This window comes from Aythya ferina, assembly GCF_964211825.1.
Source record: "Aythya ferina genome assembly, chromosome: 20".
Lineage (NCBI taxonomy): Eukaryota > Metazoa > Chordata > Aves > Anseriformes > Anatidae > Aythya > Aythya ferina.
This window is the reverse complement of record NC_140318.1, coordinates 5,156,947-5,177,270: the sequence shown is the minus strand read 5'-3', so window position 1 is coordinate 5,177,270 and position 20,324 is coordinate 5,156,947. Positions and strand designations below refer to the sequence as shown.

The window sequence follows — 20,324 nt, the reverse complement described above, 5'->3', positions numbered from 1 at the left end:
GTGCCTTTTCAGAGAACGAGAGCATTGTTAATCTCCTTATCCCTGAGGTTGTTCTTTATGCTGAAGGGAGAGAATATAAAATTGCTCCTGAACTCTTTGCCCCTGCTGGGTAAAACACTCTTGCAGTTAGCTTCATCTAGGTTTTTAAGGTTAGGCAGTGCCTCAGTAATTGTTCTTCATTTAAACAACAAAACAAATCAAAATACACTGGTTACTTTCCTACTGAACGCAATGTAATTGCTTGAATGGTCATGAACTAGTGAACATAGCTGAGAGGTCTCATTTTCTGAAAGGTCTGAGACAGTAGGTACTAGTTTGTTATAAATTGTGCAATAGTTGTCACAAAGTTGGGCAACATTCCTGTAATAAATGCTTCATATCTTGTATATTGAGAATGTACTTTTTTTTTTTGTCTTGTTGCAAACAAACCGATAGACCGTGGACCTATGCTTGTGAACAACCTGGTAGACTATTACTTGGAAACGAATTCTCAGCAGGCACTGCATATACTGTCCACACTACAAGAGCCTCATGACAAGGTAAAATAAACAAAAAACTACTGCTGTTAATTATGTCAAATTTTAGTTTGGTAATTAAAGAAGCATTTAAATAGTATCTGCTTGTATTCTGTTCTTACATTCTGATATGTAATTACCTTGTTGTAGACATGTAGTATCTCTTTAGCAAAAGTAGGGTGTATTTTTTCAATCTTTATAATGTTCCATTTCATGGGTTGCTTAAACTGGCATGATTTACCAAAGAACCTCTAAAATTTGAATATTTTGAGGAATAATGTTTGTTCTTTGCATCAATGCTGCTGCTTGTTGAATGTTAGATTTATTAGCCTGAAACAATCGGAGTATTTTTTGGAGCAGGTAACCATCTTTAAATAGATTGAGAGAATGGCACTAGAAATTTTTATTTTGGTTGACCAGATTTTTAGTATTTGGTTCCTGTATATTTGTAAAATGCCCTTAGTTTCTACAACTGACAATAGCAAACTGGTGAATATAGATTTATTTTTTTTGAATATATATATTTAACTGATGTATATTCTTTTTCATCAAACAAAACTTCCCTTTTTCTACCACTCTAAAATCCTCTCTCAGCACCTTCTGGACAAAATTAATGAATATATGGGCAAAGCTGCTACCCGTTTACCCATTCTCTCTCTACTGGGACATGTGATAAGACGACAACCATCTTGGAAACATAAGCTTTCTCAAGCACCTCTCCTACTTTCTTTACTTAAATGTCTCAAGGTAAGAACTGTGTTACTGTTGTCTATTAAAACACTTGTACACTTGAAGTAAGCATACATACTTGTAATGCAAGGCATTTATTTTCTGTTTTGATGTCATTTAGTTAAGCTGTGAGTAGAGAGAAAATACAGAGGCACACTGGAAAAATTGTAACTGAATACTCTGTGCTGCTCCTCTTATTACTGACAATCCTGTCTCTGACAGCATCTGGCACTATATAATTTTGAGTTAGGGTTATTTAAAGTTCACTACAACTTTTAAAAAGAAGTCAAAGACGAAGAGCCATTGGTGAAGCTGATGGCGATATACTCTGCTCCATCTGCAGTGCAGCTGAGCCATACAGCAGACTATTCCATGGTGAAATTCCCTTTGAATTAGTAGAATTTCCCATCTTAGCTGCAGACGTGCTGGAGTGTAAAGAGTATAGAGGAGGCAGAAGAAGAAAAATCCGTAACATTTACTATGTCCCATCAGCCTGGAAGGCTCTTGGGATATACCAAGAACAGCTTAGCAGCATCTGGCCACAGGCTTACCTGTGCCATTCATGCCCCTCTCCTGGCAAAGCAGAGGAACTACTGAGGAAAATATACATTGAATTGGGGAGGCAAGCAGGGACTGTACTGGGAAAGAGTTTAAACATAGCCTGTGTCATGTCCTAAAATCTGTTTCTTTATTACTGTTTCATCTAGCTAAAGATTTTTGCTACCATACCCCTTTCTCTCAGTGTAAGCCAGGGGGTTCTGGTTGTTTGAGTTACTGCTTTATGAAATATTTAGCAGCTGGAGTCATCAACCAGGCATTGTTTACACTTGCATGCCATACAGCAATGGCTCCCTCAAGTCTCAGTGTTTTAACAGTACTAAGGGTTTTTTTTTGGTTCACATTTGAAGCTTCTGAAGCTGAGAAAAGCTAGCTTTTAATTTAGTGAAGATTTAAAAGACCAAATTTATATAACTTGTCATGTTAATCATCCTGAAAACTTGATGTGGCAGGTAATTTGTTCGCAAGATGCACAAAGGTAAGTTTGTGTGAATACAGGTTTCATAGAAAAACTTCTGACCTTTGTGTTGGTAATTGACCAACATCCTTGAATATCCTGATCAGATTTGCAGTTTCTTATGCTCTGAACACCATGTGCTTGGCTCTGTGGAGTAGGAAATGCAGTACGTAAGATGCTTCACATACCAGTAATATTTTTTTTCCTACTTAATTGATGGAACTGTGGTGATGTTCCCTTTTTAAGTCAAGTCTTTTTTACAGAAAAGCAGGAGGCAAATGACAGGACAGGAGCAAGAATCTCAAATCTTTTTCTTAGATTTATTCTGGATGAAAGAGACAGTAACTTTGGTCCATTAAGATATGGTAGGTTTCAGACCAATTCAAAGTAGAGAACTTTTTCCATGATGATGATTCCAGTGCTTACTTCATCCTTGGAAAAATTAAGTTAAACTCTCTTAACTGACTAATGCAAGTTTTTTCCCTTCTTGCAGACTGACACAGATGTAGTAGTACTCACCACAGGTGTCCTAGTGCTAATAACCATGTTGCCAATGATTCCTCAGTCTGGCAAACAGTACCTTCATGATTTCTTTGGTATCTTTGGGCGTCTCTCAGCCTGGTGCTTGCAGAATCCAGGTGAGATTTCAACTTTGTTACGTGCAGTTATGGTGTAGCAGTATTCTTGAGACTCTTATGCAGCTGATGAGCACATTCTTTTGTGAGACTCTTAAAGGTCTGAGATTATTTAAATGCAGAAGATTGTGTATTAAGATTACAGACTATTCTGTTCTTTGATAATATTGGGCAGTGCTGCTTTGCTCAAAAGTTAGCAAACTCTTAGATTCTCTAGTGTGGTGCTGCTGTTATCTGAAGTTTTACTGGACAGAAATGCTACTTTGATGGCAGTGAAAAAGCAGAGATTGATGTTAATGGGTAGAAAAAGGAAAAACCGCTAACGTTTGAAGCAGATATTTGGGAATTTGAGTTTCCCAGGTGTGAGTGGGGAGGGGGAAGAAGCAACATGTAAGAATTCCTTTCAATATATAATTATCAATGACAGTTATAATTATCATGAAAGTGTTGGCAAACCTAGTCTTCTCAGTCACAACATTGGTTTTGCTGAATTTTTTGTAAGCTATCTGAGATCCAATACTATAGCTACTTATGTATGTCTTACGGATATATGAACAAATGTTGTGTTAAGCACATAAAGATACTATTTACAAAGCAATTTGTCACTGGCAAGGTTGGAATTTACAGAAAAGAAATATGGCTAGTAAGAGTCAAGTCTGTTGTGAACGTGTTTTCTGTGAAAGACAAACTTCTAGTTTTTACTTTTGAAGTGAAGCATGCCTTAATTTTCTTTAATCGTTCAGGCCATCTTGCAAACTCCGTATTTAGAGTGTTTAGAGTGGCTTCAGGTTTTTTATTTGAGTAGAAAATACTGTGCTGTAAAGACTAATTTCAATGAGTATCCTGTCATTCTTAATGGTCCATATCTAATTTTTGGTTTTGCTGTGAGCTGATGAGAATGGGTTGTCTGTTCTCTCAGAAGACTTCGTGGCTTTTAGGGACTGTTTGTGTTTCAGAAGACTTGTTCCATTTAGCATTTCAAATGTAAAAACAGTTTGCTTGCATTCTTAGAAATCTTGTTCTTCAGTGTAGTGAAAAAGATTCTAACTATTTTTTCCAGGTCACGTGGCAGAGATTTATCTTGTCCATCTTCATGCCAGTGTTTATGCTCTTTTTCATCGTCTTTACGGAATGTATCCTTGCAATTTTGTCTCCTTTCTGCGTTCTCACTACAGTATGAAGGAAAACTTGGAGACCTTTGAAGAGGTAGTGAAGGTAAAATGCTGCTCATCACTGTATTGTCTGAGACAAAAAATTCATAGCTGTGTAAAGGCAGTTATGTGTTAAGTTATAACACAGACTTTGGTTTAACTGAGACCTGCTCAACTGTACAGACAGGCTATTAAAGGACTGAAATCTCATTTGGGAACAAGATCGTCTCTTGAGTCTGTGATGTTATGTGCTAGCTTTAAACATCTGTTAAATGAAAATTCTGACCTATTGAGATCAGCAGGTTGCTCATCAGTTTTGTGTATTTTAGTGCAATCAGAAAAATGTAGTTTTTTTTTTTTTTCTCTTGCTCATCCAGCCAATGATGGAACATGTGCGAATTCATCCGGAATTAGTGACTGGATCTAAGGACCATGAACTGGACCCACGAAGGTATATACACATTCTCTCTGCTATTAAGGAAGTCTATAAGTGATCGGATTTTAGCTGAGTTGTTTCAGAAGGCTTACAGTAAAAACTTTTCTATCAACAACAGCGTGTGCCAGTGGTGTTTCACCATCCATTTTCATAGGTACACCAGGTAAATGCATAGAATTTCTTCATCCAAGCTTACAGATGGATGAATAAGAATCATCTTTTGTGATGAGCCATGAACAATGATGTTGGGGTTCTAAATTCATTTGGTATCTGAGATAGAATCTGTCTTAAGTTTACTTTCTTAATTTTATGACGTAACAATGAAACATTCTCATAAAATTCTAAAAAACTTTGCTTATAGTAAGTAAAGAGAAACTACTGGTGTTGACCTGCTTCATTGGCTTAAGGTTTGGGTCACGTCTTTGGTTTGTTGAAGTACTTGGTGGGATTTGTGTTGAAAACGACTTCAGTGTGTCTTGTTTTGGTACCTAGATATTGGTTCAGTTAACAGATCAATTCTTTTAACAGGTATGTTTTAACATCAGTTGTATTAGTTTTCTTTAGAAATAGGCTCATTTGCCTGCAGCAGCACCACTTGCTGCTTTTCTCTTGTCTCCACAGGCCCAGCCACTGAAGAGGAGAAATTGACTCTTGTTGCTGCACAGTAGTGCTCTTGCCCTGCTTTTCAGAGCCACTAGGAAAACACTACTAAATGGGAACCTATTGAATATCACAATGCTCAGTTTTGCAGGCTTCTCTCAGACAGGGAGAATGGGTACGGAGGGAGGGTGGCGCCACTAAGGAGTTCAATTGGCACAAAACTAACTGTTGAAGCCTTCTGATCTGGTATCATTCACATATCTTACATTCAGAAGTGACTCAGCCTTTAATAGACAGCCTTCTGTGTTTTCTCTTCTTTACAGTGAACTTCCATCCCCTGAAATATTGGACAGATCTAATATGGCTGCTAACTTTAGTGAGGAAAAAAAAAATCAGAATGAAGGAAGTAGTAATAATAAAGGACGTTCCCAAAGCTTAGGAGGAAAAACACAAACCTGAAACTGGCATTGCGGATGGTGATTGCTTAAATAATATAATTCCCTCATTGCTGGCATTTCTAAATTTTGACCAACATCTGAGTCTAGCTGAGCTGATTTCTACAGTTGCTGAAGCTCAGGATCAACCAAGTCTTCATATGCTATTCCTCCTTTCCAGAGTGCTCCATGGCAGACCTTTATGGATCTCTGTGTCAAAGCTGTTTGTCTCCTATTTGAGACCCCATTTTATAAGTCATCTGGTTGCAATTTCTGTATGCTGCCTTGTTCCAGTTCTGGCTGGGAGTATGCAGGGCTGTCTGGAACAAATGAGCCATCCTATAAGCCAATTCCTGATATCTCCAGGAACCCTTGTTTGTAACAATAATTGACTAACTTACTCTTTTGGATCCAAAAACTGTCTGCAGGTGGAAAAGACTAGAAACTCATGATGTTGTGATAGAATGTGCCAAAATCTCCCTGGACCCTGCAGAAGCCTCGTATGAAGATGGCTATTACTCTGCATCTCGGAAACCCTGTACAAACTTAAAACATCATCAAACTGACCCCAGTGCCAGCCATTACATTGACACACAGAGCAGCTATGGTAAGATCTGCCTGATGGCTAATGAATACCCATTTCCTGGAAGAAAATGGGCCTTAGAGCAAAGAGGCATCTTATTATCTCACTTGAAGTCCAGTTCTTGGGCACTGGAAAACAAACTTTCATTTAAAACACATATGTATATTTACATAGGCGTGCATGCTCTGATCATGCAGACATTCAGAATGTTGACAAAGTTGCCTTTTCAGTGCCTCTGCCTGCCCCTCAAAACAACCAAACCAAACAAAACCAAAAGCTGTAGTATGTAATATATGCAATAGATATCTTCTGGTGTTGGAAGAAAAGTTTCTTGTTTGCTCGCTATGGCTGTGTACGTTGTGTATGTTGAACGGACTTGAAATGTCTTGCTTAAAAGCCTTTACTACTAGCCAAAAGAATCATTGATTTACATTTGATATGTAGTATACTTCTAATTTATGTTTCTTAAACTTTCAGGGACTTCTACCCCATATTCCACTCCTCGGCTAACACTATCACAAATGCCAGGGCAGCTACCTCAGATTCTGAGCCCACAGTCAATACAGCTGTCAACTGAGCCACAGCAGGTAAAGCAGAAGGTTGTATGCAGCATGCATTTAATGCCTTGCACTTTGCTTGTAGTTTCCATTGACAAAACCCCAAAATCACATTTCGGAGAAGCACTGAATTCTTCAGAACTTAGTGTGTATTTCAGATTTATTCCCATCTGGTTTCCTATATCAGAGTGTAGATGTGCATGTTTGACAGTGCACACATTCTTTTTCTGAGCTTTGCTGATTTGTGTTCGTCATGTATTGGTTTTGCATAGGTTACCATCTGGAGTCCTTCTGCAGTTTGTGGTATGACCACTCCACCAACCTCCCCTGGAATTGTCCCATCAGAATCATCCCAGTCTTCATCGCAACCTTACAGCAAAGCTTTTGGCACATCTGGTACGTGCTGCATTTTTTGGATTAGGCCTTAAAGATTTATTAAAATAGAAATTCTGGCTGAAATTTTTGCTGTCAGCTTCTTAAACGGGGTTGCAGCACTCTGCTGTTTGATAGGTTTAAGTCATTACTTCTGTGAATGGAGTACCTGGTCATCCAGAGTAGTACTAATGCAAACAGTGAGACAAATTGCAATTAATTCAGTGCCAAAGTCTGAAACAGCCCCATTGGAAACTGTGTGTCTTTATCTTGGTAGATAGTGGAAAGAGATTTAAGAAGTAAATGGCTGAGATACTGTTTAAACATACAGTTCTTCACATATAATTCTCAACTGAAAGGAGGAATGGGGATCCTTGCTGAGGAAACTTTTGCTCCCCCTTTTCAGCAGGGGGTAAAGGAACACCTTTGGGAACGCCAGCCACATCTCCTCCACCCAGCACTTCAGATGACTTTGTGCATGTTTCACTTCCTTCAGCTGCTGCCACACCTCCTAAAAAGGTACAACAAAATTCTTCTGCCAAATAAATCTGACTTGTCATTGACTTGCTGTGCATGCAATGACTGTAACTGAGGAAAATCAAAGTAACAGACTTAGTGTTGCATTCTATTGTAAAACATCATTTTCTTCTAAGGTTAGACTGCTTTTGACTACTTTTACCATTTCTAGTTGCACAGTTTTTGTGTGATGGTGTAAACGTGCAGATATCTGCAGAAATTTTCTTTCTATGAAACTATCCAAGAGGTTTGTTTCCAATAGACGTCTGATGCAAAGAATATGTATGTTGTCTTTTTTTTTTTTCCAGGAGGACAAATCAGATTCTGGGAGGCCTTTATTGTACCGACAACAAAATGTCACAAACAGCGATAAATCATTGGGTAAACTCCACTTTCCTCTCCCTATTTTCAATAACTTACTTTAAACAAATCCTGTTTTTATTTATGTGTTCCAACTGCCAAATGCTTTTCCAAAGGTTTTTCTGTTTGTTTTTTTCCCTGAGTTCTTCATAGTTCCAGAATCCTGCCTTAAACTGTGATTCAAACCTTTCCATGATGCTTTTGATTTCATTTTAACTATTCACCTTCAGAAATAGCCTGCATATTTGTTTTTTGTTTTTTATTAACTGGCCTATTTGCCCCCTCATGCATATTTAAATTTAAATATGCAGATCAACACTGAAGTTTGGAAAAGGATTTTTTTTAAAGCTGATGCTTTGAGGGTGAATTTTTTTAGAAGCAACAAGTTTTACTTTAAGTTTTTACTGAACAAATTATGTCATGTGCAGCCTTACAATTTGATCCAGATATGAGGATAGATACGCTTCCTTTAAAGACTTTTCGAAAAACTTTGTTTGCTATCCACAATTGTATTGCTGTACTTGAACTGTTTCTTAAAGTCCTGTGGAATATTGAAAGCAACAGTGGATGGTTGAGGAACTCAACTTCTAATAGGTAAATCTAGAATCTTTTCCATTCTCTGTCATCTACACCTGTGACAGCTCTAGAAGGGGATTTGGGCACTGTTTGAAACCTCTGTAGTGTGCATCTTCGGTATCCTCAAGGTGGAGATGATAGTGAAACTTAAGCTGGTTTTCCCTGCTGAAGTGTTATAGCAACACTGGAATCTGAACTTCCTGAATCACAAGAGCAGGCTAGCTTTTTCAGTGGGTTCCTAATCTGTTCCTGAGCTGTGAGCATGAGGTTTCTATCCTGCATGCCTTTGTGTGTTTATCCCTGGCAGCTGGCTCACAGTTCTGATCAGCAGTCACATACGGTCAAGTTTGTATTATATCAGCTTACTACGCCTCCTTTTTGGGGTGTTTGGGGGGTATGTTCTCGAGTAGTCAAATCAGAAGCCAAGAGGGAGTTTAAAGCTAATGTAGAAGTACAGTTGTCGCACTACATATTGGCTGCTTTTTTATTTATTTAATGGGTTCAATTGCAGACAACACATCCTTACTTGTAGAGGAGGCCACCTACACTTGTTGTGCAGTAGCAAATGTTAAGTTTACAAAACTACACTTCTGGATTGGGACAAACATGTGACTAATCTCGGAACTGGTTTCCACAGGAACAGATGCTTCCTCAAAAGAGGAAAGAGGGACACATTTAATCTTATCCCTTACAGCAATATAAGGCTTGTTTTGTGCTGTAATAAGGCTGGACAAAACAGCATCTATACAAATAACTTTTTTTCTTTTTTTCAGACACACCTGGTAGTAAAAGTTCAGTAACCTTAAGTGATCTTCCGGAGTTTTTAGGTGGTTTGTCTTTTGAAGATAGTGCTGAAAAGGACAGAGAGGAAGGTAATTTCTGTTATCTTTATAAACATCTTAGCTAAGGAAATGTTTTTAATGTTGAAATGTAAGATTCTTGGCTTGTGCTTGATTGTTTTGCCTTGTATCGCTGCTGTTCTCAGTATTCTCTAGGGTAACTTTCATATGCTTAAATACCTTCGCTGTGAGCTTTGCCATTAATTAATTTTAAACGTGTCATTTCTGGGTCTACGATATGGGAATTCTTGTTGCAACCTGCTTTATTCCTTTGAAAAGTTGCCCAATGCTGAAGACTAGTACCTAGAACTCAGACTTGTTTGCTGAAGTAAATATTTTTTTATTAGAGAGCAGCTGACTGAAATGACAGAACTTAGTAATGCTGATATTTATTTTAGGAACAAACAAATCTATAGGAGAATGAGTAAGTCTGTGGTGATTAGGTAGTGTAATAACATTTGTTCTCACTATAAGGCAACTTCAGTCCTATGTAAAGAATCCCTACAAAACTCTTTTTTAAAAATTAAAAATCCTGTTTTGAGAGCTTCAGTGAGATACTTGTGCATTTGTTCTTAAACTCTTAATTTTTTTTCAGGACGTCATTGATTTGTCTTACAGAAATTGGGCACAATTATTTACTTTTTTCCATGTTTAGAATAGGTCTTCAGTGTCTTTAAATAATACCATCTTTTCAAATGCAAGTGTTTTTCATAAACAGTCAAAACAGTAAAGTAAAACAGTAAACTTAATCTTCTTCAGAAGACTACTTAAGCGAGTATGGTCCTGACATAAAAGAATAGTAAAAAGTGAACTCTAGAAGCAGATACTTTAGCTGCTGTAATTCTATCTTAACCTTCAAGGTAATATTTTTATTTTTTATTTTTTTAAGGTGCACTTACATTGTTAACACTGGGATTTTAGTTATTTTTTGGGAAATGTTTCAAGTTGACCAGTTTAAGAACTAGAGCTACTTAAAGCAAGTGAATCACTCTTCTGTCATAGAACCGTGAGTTAGCTTGTACTCCTTGGTTCTGAAGCATGGTCTGGTTCTAATTTTACTTCAGGACACCTTGCAGGGCTTTTTCCGTAGCTACATTGAGACATTCAAGCATGTGTAAGGTAAATGGATGCCTAAGGGCACTATGAGAACTGGTTAGGGTACAGCAAAAAAATACACTGTCCAGAAACTGTGTGTTAAGCTGACTAAACTAACTGGGTGTCCCCTTGATCCCTCTCAGATGCAATATCTAAAGAGATCTCCGAGATCACAACTGATGCTGAACACATGGTGCCTAGAGGAGGATTTGACTCTCCGTTTTACCGCACAAACGAAAGTCTGTCGGGCTCTCAGAAGAAGACTCAATCAGCAGTCTCTGGTGTTCAGGGACACGGTCAGACCTCTGAGCCTTTAACATCTTCTCTGGACAAGCCTGGGCCTGAGAGTGCGCGGGAAACACCCAAACAAACATTTACTCCCATAGACAAGCCCTGCGGAGGCTCTGGCGAAAGCCCTGCTGGTAACAGGGGAGGAACCTCTGGGGAGACGAGTATTCTCACTCCCAGCCCTTGCAAAGTACCAGCACAAAGAAGAGTGGTGTTTGGGGGTGGGCAGCCTCCCCTGTACGAGCACCTTTTTGAGGTTGCATTACCAAAGACTGCCTACCTCTTTGTTGGCAAGAAGACTGAGGAGCTGCTAAAGAAAGTCAAGGGAACCCAGGATGAAGACTGCATGGCCTCTACTTCTCCTGTGGAAGTACTGGACAGGCTGATACAGCAAGGGGCGGACGCACACACTAAGGAGCTGAACAAGTAGGTGACTGCAAGTCTTACTTTGCAAACTTTCTTGTTAAGACTCCTGTGCTGGCTTTATTTTAATAGCTGTGTCTGGAAAGCAGGTGGGTTAGGAAACTTAAATGAAAAATGTATTCCGTGAAACATTACTGTTAGGTTTGGGTGGAGAATTTCTGTATTTCTGTTGGTAACTAGTTTACTATAAAAATGGGTCCGTGCCCTTCGAACCCTTTCTGCCTTTAGTAACAGAGCTTGGGGTGAAGAAGTAGGGCTGCTGGGTGTGTTACCATACCACTGCTGGAGAGATTTGCTGACTTTATGAGGTTAAAGTGCCCCACTAGATGACCAGAAGCAACTGTAGAGTCCCAGGGGAGATTGACACTTTCTAATACAGATAATGCGAAGAACTGGAGAACCAGATTTAAAGGCTAGGTGCATCTGCTGCATTCCTCCTTTTTCTCTCATTCCCCTGTACTCCACTTTGTCCTTATGCTATTTTCTGTACCTGAGATAATTTTTCTTGCTGATTTCCAAGAAATTCTGTCCTCCTTTACCATCTGCCCTTGCAACCTGCTTCTTGCACAATTCCTCCCTGTTCTCTTCATACCAATTGACCATAATTGTACTTTTATTAGGCTGTAAGCTCCTTTCAGGTGGGGTTTCCATTTTAAAGTGACTTGCACAGTGTTTGTGTATTTAAACTTAGTGGTTAATGCATTTTAATTTTTCAGATTGTCTCTGCCAAGTAAATCTGCTGACTGGACTCATTTTGGAGGTGAGGATGTTTCTTGTGTTTTGGCAATCTGTTCTTCTATTATTAGACTTGCTTAAACAATGACCTGCTACTGTCATGTGCTTTTTTTTTCTTCGCTAATACTGCAGAAGGACGGTGCCTTCTTTCCATTAAATCATGGCTTATCTGCTTAGCAGATGAGCGTTCGTGTTCCAGTGTGACAAGATTTTTGGTGTGGGATTTTTTCTCCGCTTTGAAAAGTGAATACTGCCTTCCCCACAATTTTACAGGTTTCCCCTTCTGACCATTTAAGATCTGCTAGCCTTCTGAGTGATGCCAAGCTTGTTTGGTTTGTTTTTTTTTGTAATAGAAGGAGCAGTCTATCTGGAGCATGTATATGTTCAGGAGACAAAAACAGCTTTGTTTTCAATGTCTTCTGAAAGCATTTTTTCCTGTGAGGTTTGTGTAATATGGGGGAATAAACACAGGATTAGAAACTTGCCTGTTAAAACTGTAGTCATCTGCCACTTGTTTGAAGCAGACTTGTGGTTAAACATTATTTTTCTGGTTTCTTTGGGGAAAAAAATGTTTAAAAAATTAAGTTTGTGTTTTAATTCAAATGGAACAGACAAATTTTCACTCTGTAATTTCAAAGAAATCTAATCCGTGTACTTCAGAAAATAGTTCCCAGGTGTGGAGCATGGACGGTACATTTCAGTAACCTCTCGGTCTTCTGACTCCAATCCAGGTTCTCCTCCTTCAGATGAGATTCACACCCTGCGTAACCAATTGCTTTTGCTGCACAACCAGTTACTGTATGAGCGCTTCAAAAGACAGCAACATGCCCTTCGGAACCGGCGGCTCTTGCGAAAAGTGATTAAAGCAACAGCACTGGAGGAACATAATGCTGCCATGGTGAGCAGGGATACAAATCTAGCAGTCATTTAAACACGCTGGTGTGCTAACAAGGGTCAGCCTGTCTTGGCCAGCATCTTTCTGTACCACTTGATTGAAAAAGAAACCTCATTTCTCACCTTTTTCAAGTCAGTGTTTGTGGAATGACCTATGGATGAGTTGCATGTACCATGATCATTAAAACCAGTAGTTTCCATTTAACTGTAGGGGACTGAATCCATGGATGCCTCCATGCTTAACTCCTGCTGCCAGTTACCCTTGGGTAAAGGTTTCACAGTTAGTGAAGTTACTCACTGCTCCTCAACTGAGCAGTGGAAAAGCAAAAACTTGGTAAATTCCAATGTTCTTTTTGAGTTATTTACTGTGATAAAACTCAAAGTTATAAGTGCATTGAAGAATGTCTCAGTACGGATTTAGGCATGTTTCATTCTGTACCTCCATGTTATAGCTACTTCCATTTACAATTTCACCTTTTAAGAAATTGGTGGAACAATCAAAAGTAGCTTTCCAGGTTTGTTTTATAAAATGAACCATGATTTCAGGTGTGAAGCCAATGTCCCTGACAAAAGCATGAGGTGCTGGGGAAGAACGTGCTATTTCTCACTGTGCTTTTGGATGTGACTTGGAGTTACCAGCCTGTCCACTCTGGCACCATTTAAACTTTCTTTCAGCCAAAGAAACCCCACAAAACCATTAAGAATGTGCTCTACATGTATATAGGATGTTCTGTTTACGGAGAAGTGTTGAGCCTGCATGCTGTTTAACTGATGTTAGTGCTTTACTTAGCTAGTGGCTTAGGGTAGATGTTCTAACCGATAAAGCAGATATCTTGCCTGATGCTTCATATGCATTTCTTAACAGAAAGACCAGCTGAAACTACAGGAAAAAGAAATCCAGGCCTTGAAACTGAGTCTTCAGAAAGAACAGGCCAGGTACCACCAGTTTCAGGAGGAACATGAAAATATAGTGGCTCAGCTTCACAGCCAAATCAGGCAGCTGCAACATGACCGGGAGGAATTCTACAACCAGAGCCAGGAATTGCAGGTATGAAGCAGACAGAACACTGAACAAAATTGTGTTGTCTCCTTACTGAGAGGTTAAAAATAATCTTCCTGCTGACGTGGCATGGAATATCTGAAGAGAAAGCTACATATCTCCATTAGAGATACTGTCCTAATTCAGAGTAAGACAGTGCATAATTGGAAATGCCTATCTGGACAGTCATTGTCCTTTTATAGGTCTGTTTTGTTCCATTTTGATTTGGAAATAGGAAAATGTGGTTTCTTAGCTGGCTTTGGGACTTTCACAAGTGCTCGGTATAACTTGATTTACGGTCCTGGTGGTTATGGCCCTCCAGCCATATGCAATTGCTACTCCTTACTAAAGTTTCAGAACCCTGAGTGAGTTTTTTGTTTGAACAGACCAAGCTGGAAGACTGCCGGAACATGATTGCAGATCTGAGGTTAGAATTAAAGAAAGCTAACAACAAGGTGTGTCACACAGAACTGCTGCTTAGCCAGGTTTCTCAAAAGGTAAGAGAAGTCACTGTTCCCAGAGTCCCTTTGAGTCTTTCTGTTTATTTTCTCTGTTGATTGTTATCAGGTGCTTTTTCTTGTTCTGAAAGCCTGTGCTTAGTTCCATAGAATCTGATATTCATTGCGCAAAAACAACACACAGAAATGTGTTGTGGTGAAGAAATTCTAAACTCAGATCAAAGGCTTCTGAAACTTCTCGTTTTGGCTGATCTTTGCACAGTAGGAATTCCCAGATTGAGCAATATGAACTTGTGTTAAAGCTCTGCTAAATCTTGGCATCACAGAAATCGCGTTTATGTTGGAAGTTAAATGGACTTCTCATGTAAGTGGAAACTTGGTTGTCTTGAGGGAAGCAATGTCTGTATGGTGAAATTCTGTATAGACTGTCACCAGCTTTATGAAAATTCATTTCTTCACCACTTAAGATCTGTGGTGCATCACATTCTTGTATTTGTCTCCCTTTTTTTATAAAAATACCCTGTGAACACAGTGCCAGTCAACTGTGACTTTCCTGCTGAACTACTCATTTCAGTGCTTGAATCTCTAATTTCTCTTTAAAGCTTTCCAACAGTGAATCAGTGCAACAGCAGATGGAGTTCTTGAACAGACAGCTTCTGGTTCTTGGAGAGGTCAATGAGTTGTACCTGGAGCAGTTGCAGCACAAGCACACAGACACTACAAAGGTACAATTGCAGACAGGGCCTTTTGGGAATACTTGGCTTGAAGTCATCATCAAGCTCTTCTCGGCCTTGTGGTCAGAATAAAGGAAATGCTTCATAACATGTTTTGTTAGCCTTTTGTTCAGATATTTTCTGTGCACTGTGTGGTTATGGAATCTCTCCAGTGCGCTGTTTTTGAAAGCTTGGAAGGGTACATTAGGGTACACCTGAAGTCAGTTTTAGCCACTTGATATAAATTCTTCTTAATTTCTTCATGCCACTGCTGTAAACTGAGTAGGTTGCTGTGTTCTTGCTGTAATTGACAGCAGACTGTTGGAGGTAAATTGATGTTGGGCTCTTCTATATGTGAAATTGTGTAACGTAGAATAGTATTGCTGAAATTTGTAGAAGGTTCTTAACCGGAGTTTTACCAGTGTCTGTAAGATACTGTTTTAAAACATGCAGTATTCCTCTTCTCACTCAATTGCTTTCTTATTAAGAGTTGGTACCAACTTTACTAAAACTTCTGTGGTTCATATGGTTTTACTTCCTGACTTCAAAGAGACCTTTTTTTAATTAGAAGCAAGTAACTTACACAACAATTGAACTGTTTCTGCGTGAGAGCAAGTAATTGAAGAAGGTGAATAGTAAGCCAAACAAAAAATCTTTTACTGGTATTTAATGAAGGTCATGTTGCAAAAACTGTCTTAAAATGAAGGTTGTCTAATCTGGTGTGAAACTGGCAAGTTTACTTGGCTGAATTTTTTTTTAATAAGGAACATTAATGTGCTAATAAATTCCAATGATGTAAAATTGTTTTCACAGTAACGTAGTGTGCATCCTCAGAGTATCCAGCTTTCCATATCTGTTTTTAGAAAAGCTTTTATTCCATCCTGCTTAAACTGTGCCTATTTATAGCATCAGAACCATGTCTAAATATTAATAAAAACAACACACAATCAAATTATACTTTAACACTGTGTTCTTTCCTTTGAGGAGGTTGAAATGTTGCACGCTGCTTATCGGAAAGATCTGGAGAAAGCAAAATTGTGTGTTCAACAGCAAAGCCAAAGGCTCGAGGCTTCCCAGAAACGGATAGCTGAACTGGAATCTCAGCTTTCTAAAAAGGACCATCTCTTTGTGGAGCAAAAGAAATACCTGGAAGATGTCAAAATCAAAGCAAGGTAGGGATTTACTAGCTGTAAGGTACAGTGTTACATTTGAGGCAGAATCTGAAGAAACTGGAACTGATGGGCTTTTGTTTATCTTCTCATTCAGAGGTCAGCTGCAAGCAGTAGAAAGTAGATACAAGGCCCAGAAAAGAATCACCCAGGCATTTGAGCTGGAGATCTTGGATCTGTTTGGCCGGCTGGAGAAGAGCAGCTTATTGAAAAAACTTGAAGATGAAAAAACAGAAGCAGCTGAAGCAGCAGAAGAAAGGTAAGGGCAGCGATATATGCTGGGCTTGCGACCAGTTTTTAAGAATTTATCACTGGGGAATTCCTAGCACTTGGATGCATCAGCTCAAAGTATTTCTGTTATCTCCCAGTTACAGACTGAATCTGGTTCAGGACTCTTCCAGGGTTACTGAGAATCACTGTCCAAATTGGCAGTGTTTAGGAAATACTTCTCAGATAGCTGAACATTATTCACACTTGGAGGCAAATATCCAGTTTGTCTCATAGATTGGTCTCTTTAGCCTATAAATTGTTATGCCTTTAAGTAGTTACTTTACATACGTCTTCCTAAAATGCCCGAGTAGTGTTGTACTTTCACTCAGATCATCCCTTTTATTTCTGCACCACATTCTTCTACTGCACGAGGATAATTTCTTGCACTGCAAGCAGATTTGTAGGTAACAGCTTATTTTGTGATGGCTAAAAGAAGGATCTACAACCAAAGGCCAATGTATAGATATCTTCCAGGACAATGTATAGATACCTTCCTTTTCCATAATGGGTCAGGAGACAGCTCTGTTCCGCTTCGGGATTATTGGCAGCTTTGGGCTTTAAACATGGGATGTTGCAAGGCTCAGTGTGACATCTGCATGGTTACTCTCTGTGGCTTCTGTTTCACTACAAAACTGCAGAAGAAAAGGTGGTGTAGGCCTGCTGAAGTATATATGCAGTTGCAGAAATGGAAAGTAAGGCCTGTGCTCCCTAGCATTTCCATTTCCATTATAAAGCTTCTACCATTTCCTTGACGCTGTATCCTCTCTTGTTCCAAACCAGGTTGGATTGTGGTAACGAAGGTTGTGCAGATGCTGTGGCAGGATACAGCGAAGAAACAATTGGTAGAAATGGAGAAACCAAACCTCCCAGCACTCGAGGTAGTAGTAGCAGTAAGGGTGGCAGCAACAGTGAGCTCTCCACCCCAGAGAAAAGCCAGAACCAGAGATTCATCAATCGCTGGGAGACGTCCATGTTGCTGGAGCCCTCAACTACTGTCCCACTGACTGTAGGTTCACTCCCCAGCTCCCAGAGCTTCCTTGGAATGAAGTCCCGAGAATTATTTCGCAACAAGAGTGAGAGCCAGTGCGATGAGCAGGGTGGAACCATCAACAGCCTTTCTGATACTCTAAAGACTGAACTGTGTAAAGATCCCAACATGGAGACGAAGGCCCCTCCGAGCCCCAATAACAGCCTCTCACCTAAGATCCCCGAAAGCAGTGTTGGACAGCTTCATATCATGGACTACAATGAAACTCATCATGACCACAGTTAAAAAAGAAGATAGTCAATCAGTGTTATTTTCATATTCTTGGCATAGAACAGGAGGCGTGAATGCAAGTTTAACTAAAAGCTTTTTTGTTTCTTTGGTCTGAGCAGCTAGCTCATGCAGCGGAATAGGATCGATGTCCAGTAACGGAAGAAGGCTGCTGAATGAATGCAAAGTGGATTTTGGGGTCTGGAATTGAAATGCCCAGCCTAACTCTTGCTTCTTTCTCAAAATCAGTCTTTAGCAGCGTGTACTAATTTGAAGGGACAACTTAGCATTTGCAAGTATTTTTTTTCCCCCTTTCTCCCTGTCCCCAGTGAGTGGCTGCATTTATGAACTTGAGTGCAATATGAGGCCAAATTAACATTTGTGAGTCTACTACGAATGCTTTGTATTTCCTTGCAAGCTTCCAATTTAGAGCAGTTCATTGTGCTGCCTGTCTGGGTGACTTCGGTTGTTTTCATCCTGGAAAGGAGCAGCACTAGAATTTCTAGTGCGTTCACCCAAGGGTCTCTGTTTTGCCTGTCCACTGTCCCACATCCCTCAGAGCCCAGTCTTCACGCAGTTGGACTCTGAATACCTAAATGTTTAAGGAACGGTGTACCTCTGCAAAACGATTCATTCGCCGTAATTCATAATCATTGTTTATATTGTCCTTAACATTTCTTGGAAGGTTTCTTTTGAACAGACACTTGGTAAGGAACTGGAGCTTGTAATGCAGAGACCATATATGCTGAAGACTTGTTAAAACACTAGCTTCTGATCGTGGTGGTATCTTAAGTGTTTGCCTGACAGACTGGTACTGACCTCAAACTGGTTCATTTGGGAAAGCTATTGGGGTGGGAGAAGGAAGAGGAAGCTTTATTCGAGTAGGGAGAGCATGCAGAACATGGATGTAGAATGACGATTTGCAGCTCACAAAGATGTGCAAAGAGCATTTGTTTCTTTAATCAGGGAAATACTTGTCCTGGCTGATGTCCTTCAGAATTCTGGTCTTTGTTCCTGGTCTGAGCAAGACCGCAGTGTTGCAAGGCTGAGAACTCGGCCTCTCACTTCTTGGGAGTATGTTTTCAGGCTTGACTTACAGAATACGGTTTCCTTTGAGTGCTGTTCTGCTCTGCCTGCAGCACACTTTTCAGCTCAGCAATGTCAGTTTGGCTCTAGGTATGTCCCCTTCACCCCCATCTCCTTAAAGGACAAGACTGAAGAAGCAGCCTGCTCGAAACGAGAACCTGAATTCTGTCGTGAAGCCTTTCCGTGTTAATCATGTTTAAGTCAATGATGAGCCTTCTGTGAAGGAGGATGGCAGGATCAGGGCTTGTCAGTGGTCAGACTCAATCTCCTTTGTGACAGAACAGAGCCTGCAGTTAGGAAGGCAGTGTGCTTATTTTAAACCTTGGGTATGTCTGGGTCCAGGCGTACTTCGACATATCAGGCTTCACAGGTATCCTGCATCACGTCTCTTTTCTTTAACATTCTGTGGGTGGCAGCTGCTGTTGAAGAATTGTCTCAAATACAAATCAAAGCCAAGTACACTTGCACTTGTAGTTCACTTCCCTTTGTAAGCTGAACAGCAAAAGGAGTCTGTCACAGGGGCTGGTGGCATGTGAACGTGTGCTGGACACTACTTTGCCTCCCATTTCCAATTTTTACTTAACACCTAGGGTCTAAATACATTTCTGCCTGTCTAAATTATTCTCAGTGTCCTTTCGGTTGGTCAGTCCTAACTCTGAAAGTAAAAGTGAACTTCAGTGGTTTTGTCAAAGCTTGAATCTGCATGGAATAGAAAATAGAGAGTTGGTTGTAAGTGACAGACTGGTTTTGTCGACATGTCTGTAGGTTTTCTAAGACTTAGTGGTAGCAAACGTGGTAGCGTATGTTTTGGTAAGATTTGGAGGTTTCCTGCCTCTCACCCCCACCGGATCTCAGCACCGGGAGTTGAACGGTTTGCACATGGCCCTTGAAGGGCTGCCTCAGCTGCTGGGTGGAGTTGTGTTGCAGGAGTTTTCGACCATCCTGCTTCGCCGAGCCCCAGAAGAGTGTCTTGCTTCTGGGATGACCTCACTTGTTCTGAGGAGAGGCGGTTTTTGTTGTGGGTTACAAAAATGCCCTGGCGGTAATGCAAGCTCATTGATGAGGTGGCTTTTTTCTTCTTTTAAAAAAGGATTTTAGCACCAGGATAGTAACGGAAACCACTTTAGGTTTGTTTATGGACCACAAAGATTACGGAGGAACAAATTTTGCAATTTTTTTGTAAGTCAAAAAATCATGTATCTGCTGTATGTAGTTAACTTGCAGTTTGTTTGAAGGGGTCCCATCAGTGAAGTGGAAACAGATTTTTTTTTTTTTAACTGACTGCTTTTAGTTAAATCTAAAATTGCTGTCTTCGTCAATTTAATCTGTTCCCTGCCTCGCTCTTTGTAAGCATGTTAAACAATCTACATTAAATGCCATAAATATGAAATACGAGGAAATGGTACAATCCTAAGCTAAAGAGAACTTAAACCAAAAGGAGGTTTTGCTGTCCGTATTAGAATGTTCTAAAATGTCAAGGCAGTTGCTTGTGTTTAACTGTGAACAAATAAAATGTATTGTTTTGCACTACTGCGTTAAATTCCCTGCGAGCCACTCTCTTTGGGGCCAAGGTGTGCTGAG

General features: G+C 39.8%; 1 protein-coding gene across 7 annotated transcripts in view; it reads left to right on the top strand.

Moving 5' to 3' along the window:
* TSC1 (TSC complex subunit 1) overlaps positions 1-20,270 on the top strand; it is a 29,004-nt gene extending 8,734 nt beyond the window's left edge. For 4 of the 7 annotated variants that reach the window (XM_084494047.1, XM_084494050.1, XM_084494049.1 and 1 more), the window contains 20 exons: positions 436-539; positions 1,110-1,262; positions 2,753-2,897; positions 3,955-4,109; positions 4,423-4,496; positions 5,944-6,122; positions 6,576-6,685; positions 6,928-7,051; positions 7,434-7,546; positions 7,852-7,924; positions 9,253-9,351; positions 10,557-11,127; positions 11,841-11,884; positions 12,591-12,757; positions 13,619-13,801; positions 14,179-14,289; positions 14,853-14,975; positions 15,948-16,135; positions 16,230-16,391; positions 17,183-20,270. In XM_084494047.1, coding sequence (XP_084350173.1) covers positions 436-539; positions 1,110-1,262; positions 2,753-2,897; positions 3,955-4,109; positions 4,423-4,496; positions 5,944-6,122; positions 6,576-6,685; positions 6,928-7,051; positions 7,434-7,546; positions 7,852-7,924; positions 9,253-9,351; positions 10,557-11,127; positions 11,841-11,884; positions 12,591-12,757; positions 13,619-13,801; positions 14,179-14,289; positions 14,853-14,975; positions 15,948-16,135; positions 16,230-16,391; positions 17,183-17,675 — 3,371 coding nt within the window. In that variant the 3' untranslated portion in view covers positions 17,676-20,270. Of the gene's footprint in view, positions 1-435; positions 540-1,109; positions 1,263-2,752; positions 2,898-3,954; positions 4,110-4,422; positions 4,497-5,113; positions 5,257-5,943; positions 6,123-6,575; positions 6,686-6,927; positions 7,052-7,433; positions 7,547-7,851; positions 7,925-9,252; positions 9,352-10,556; positions 11,128-11,840; positions 11,885-12,590; positions 12,758-13,618; positions 13,802-14,178; positions 14,290-14,852; positions 14,976-15,947; positions 16,136-16,229; positions 16,392-17,182 lie in introns of those variants that run through there. The other 3 variants (XM_084494052.1, XM_084494051.1, XM_084494053.1) reach the window with 3 other exon arrangements.
* The last annotated feature ends 54 nt before the right edge of the window (positions 20,271-20,324 follow it).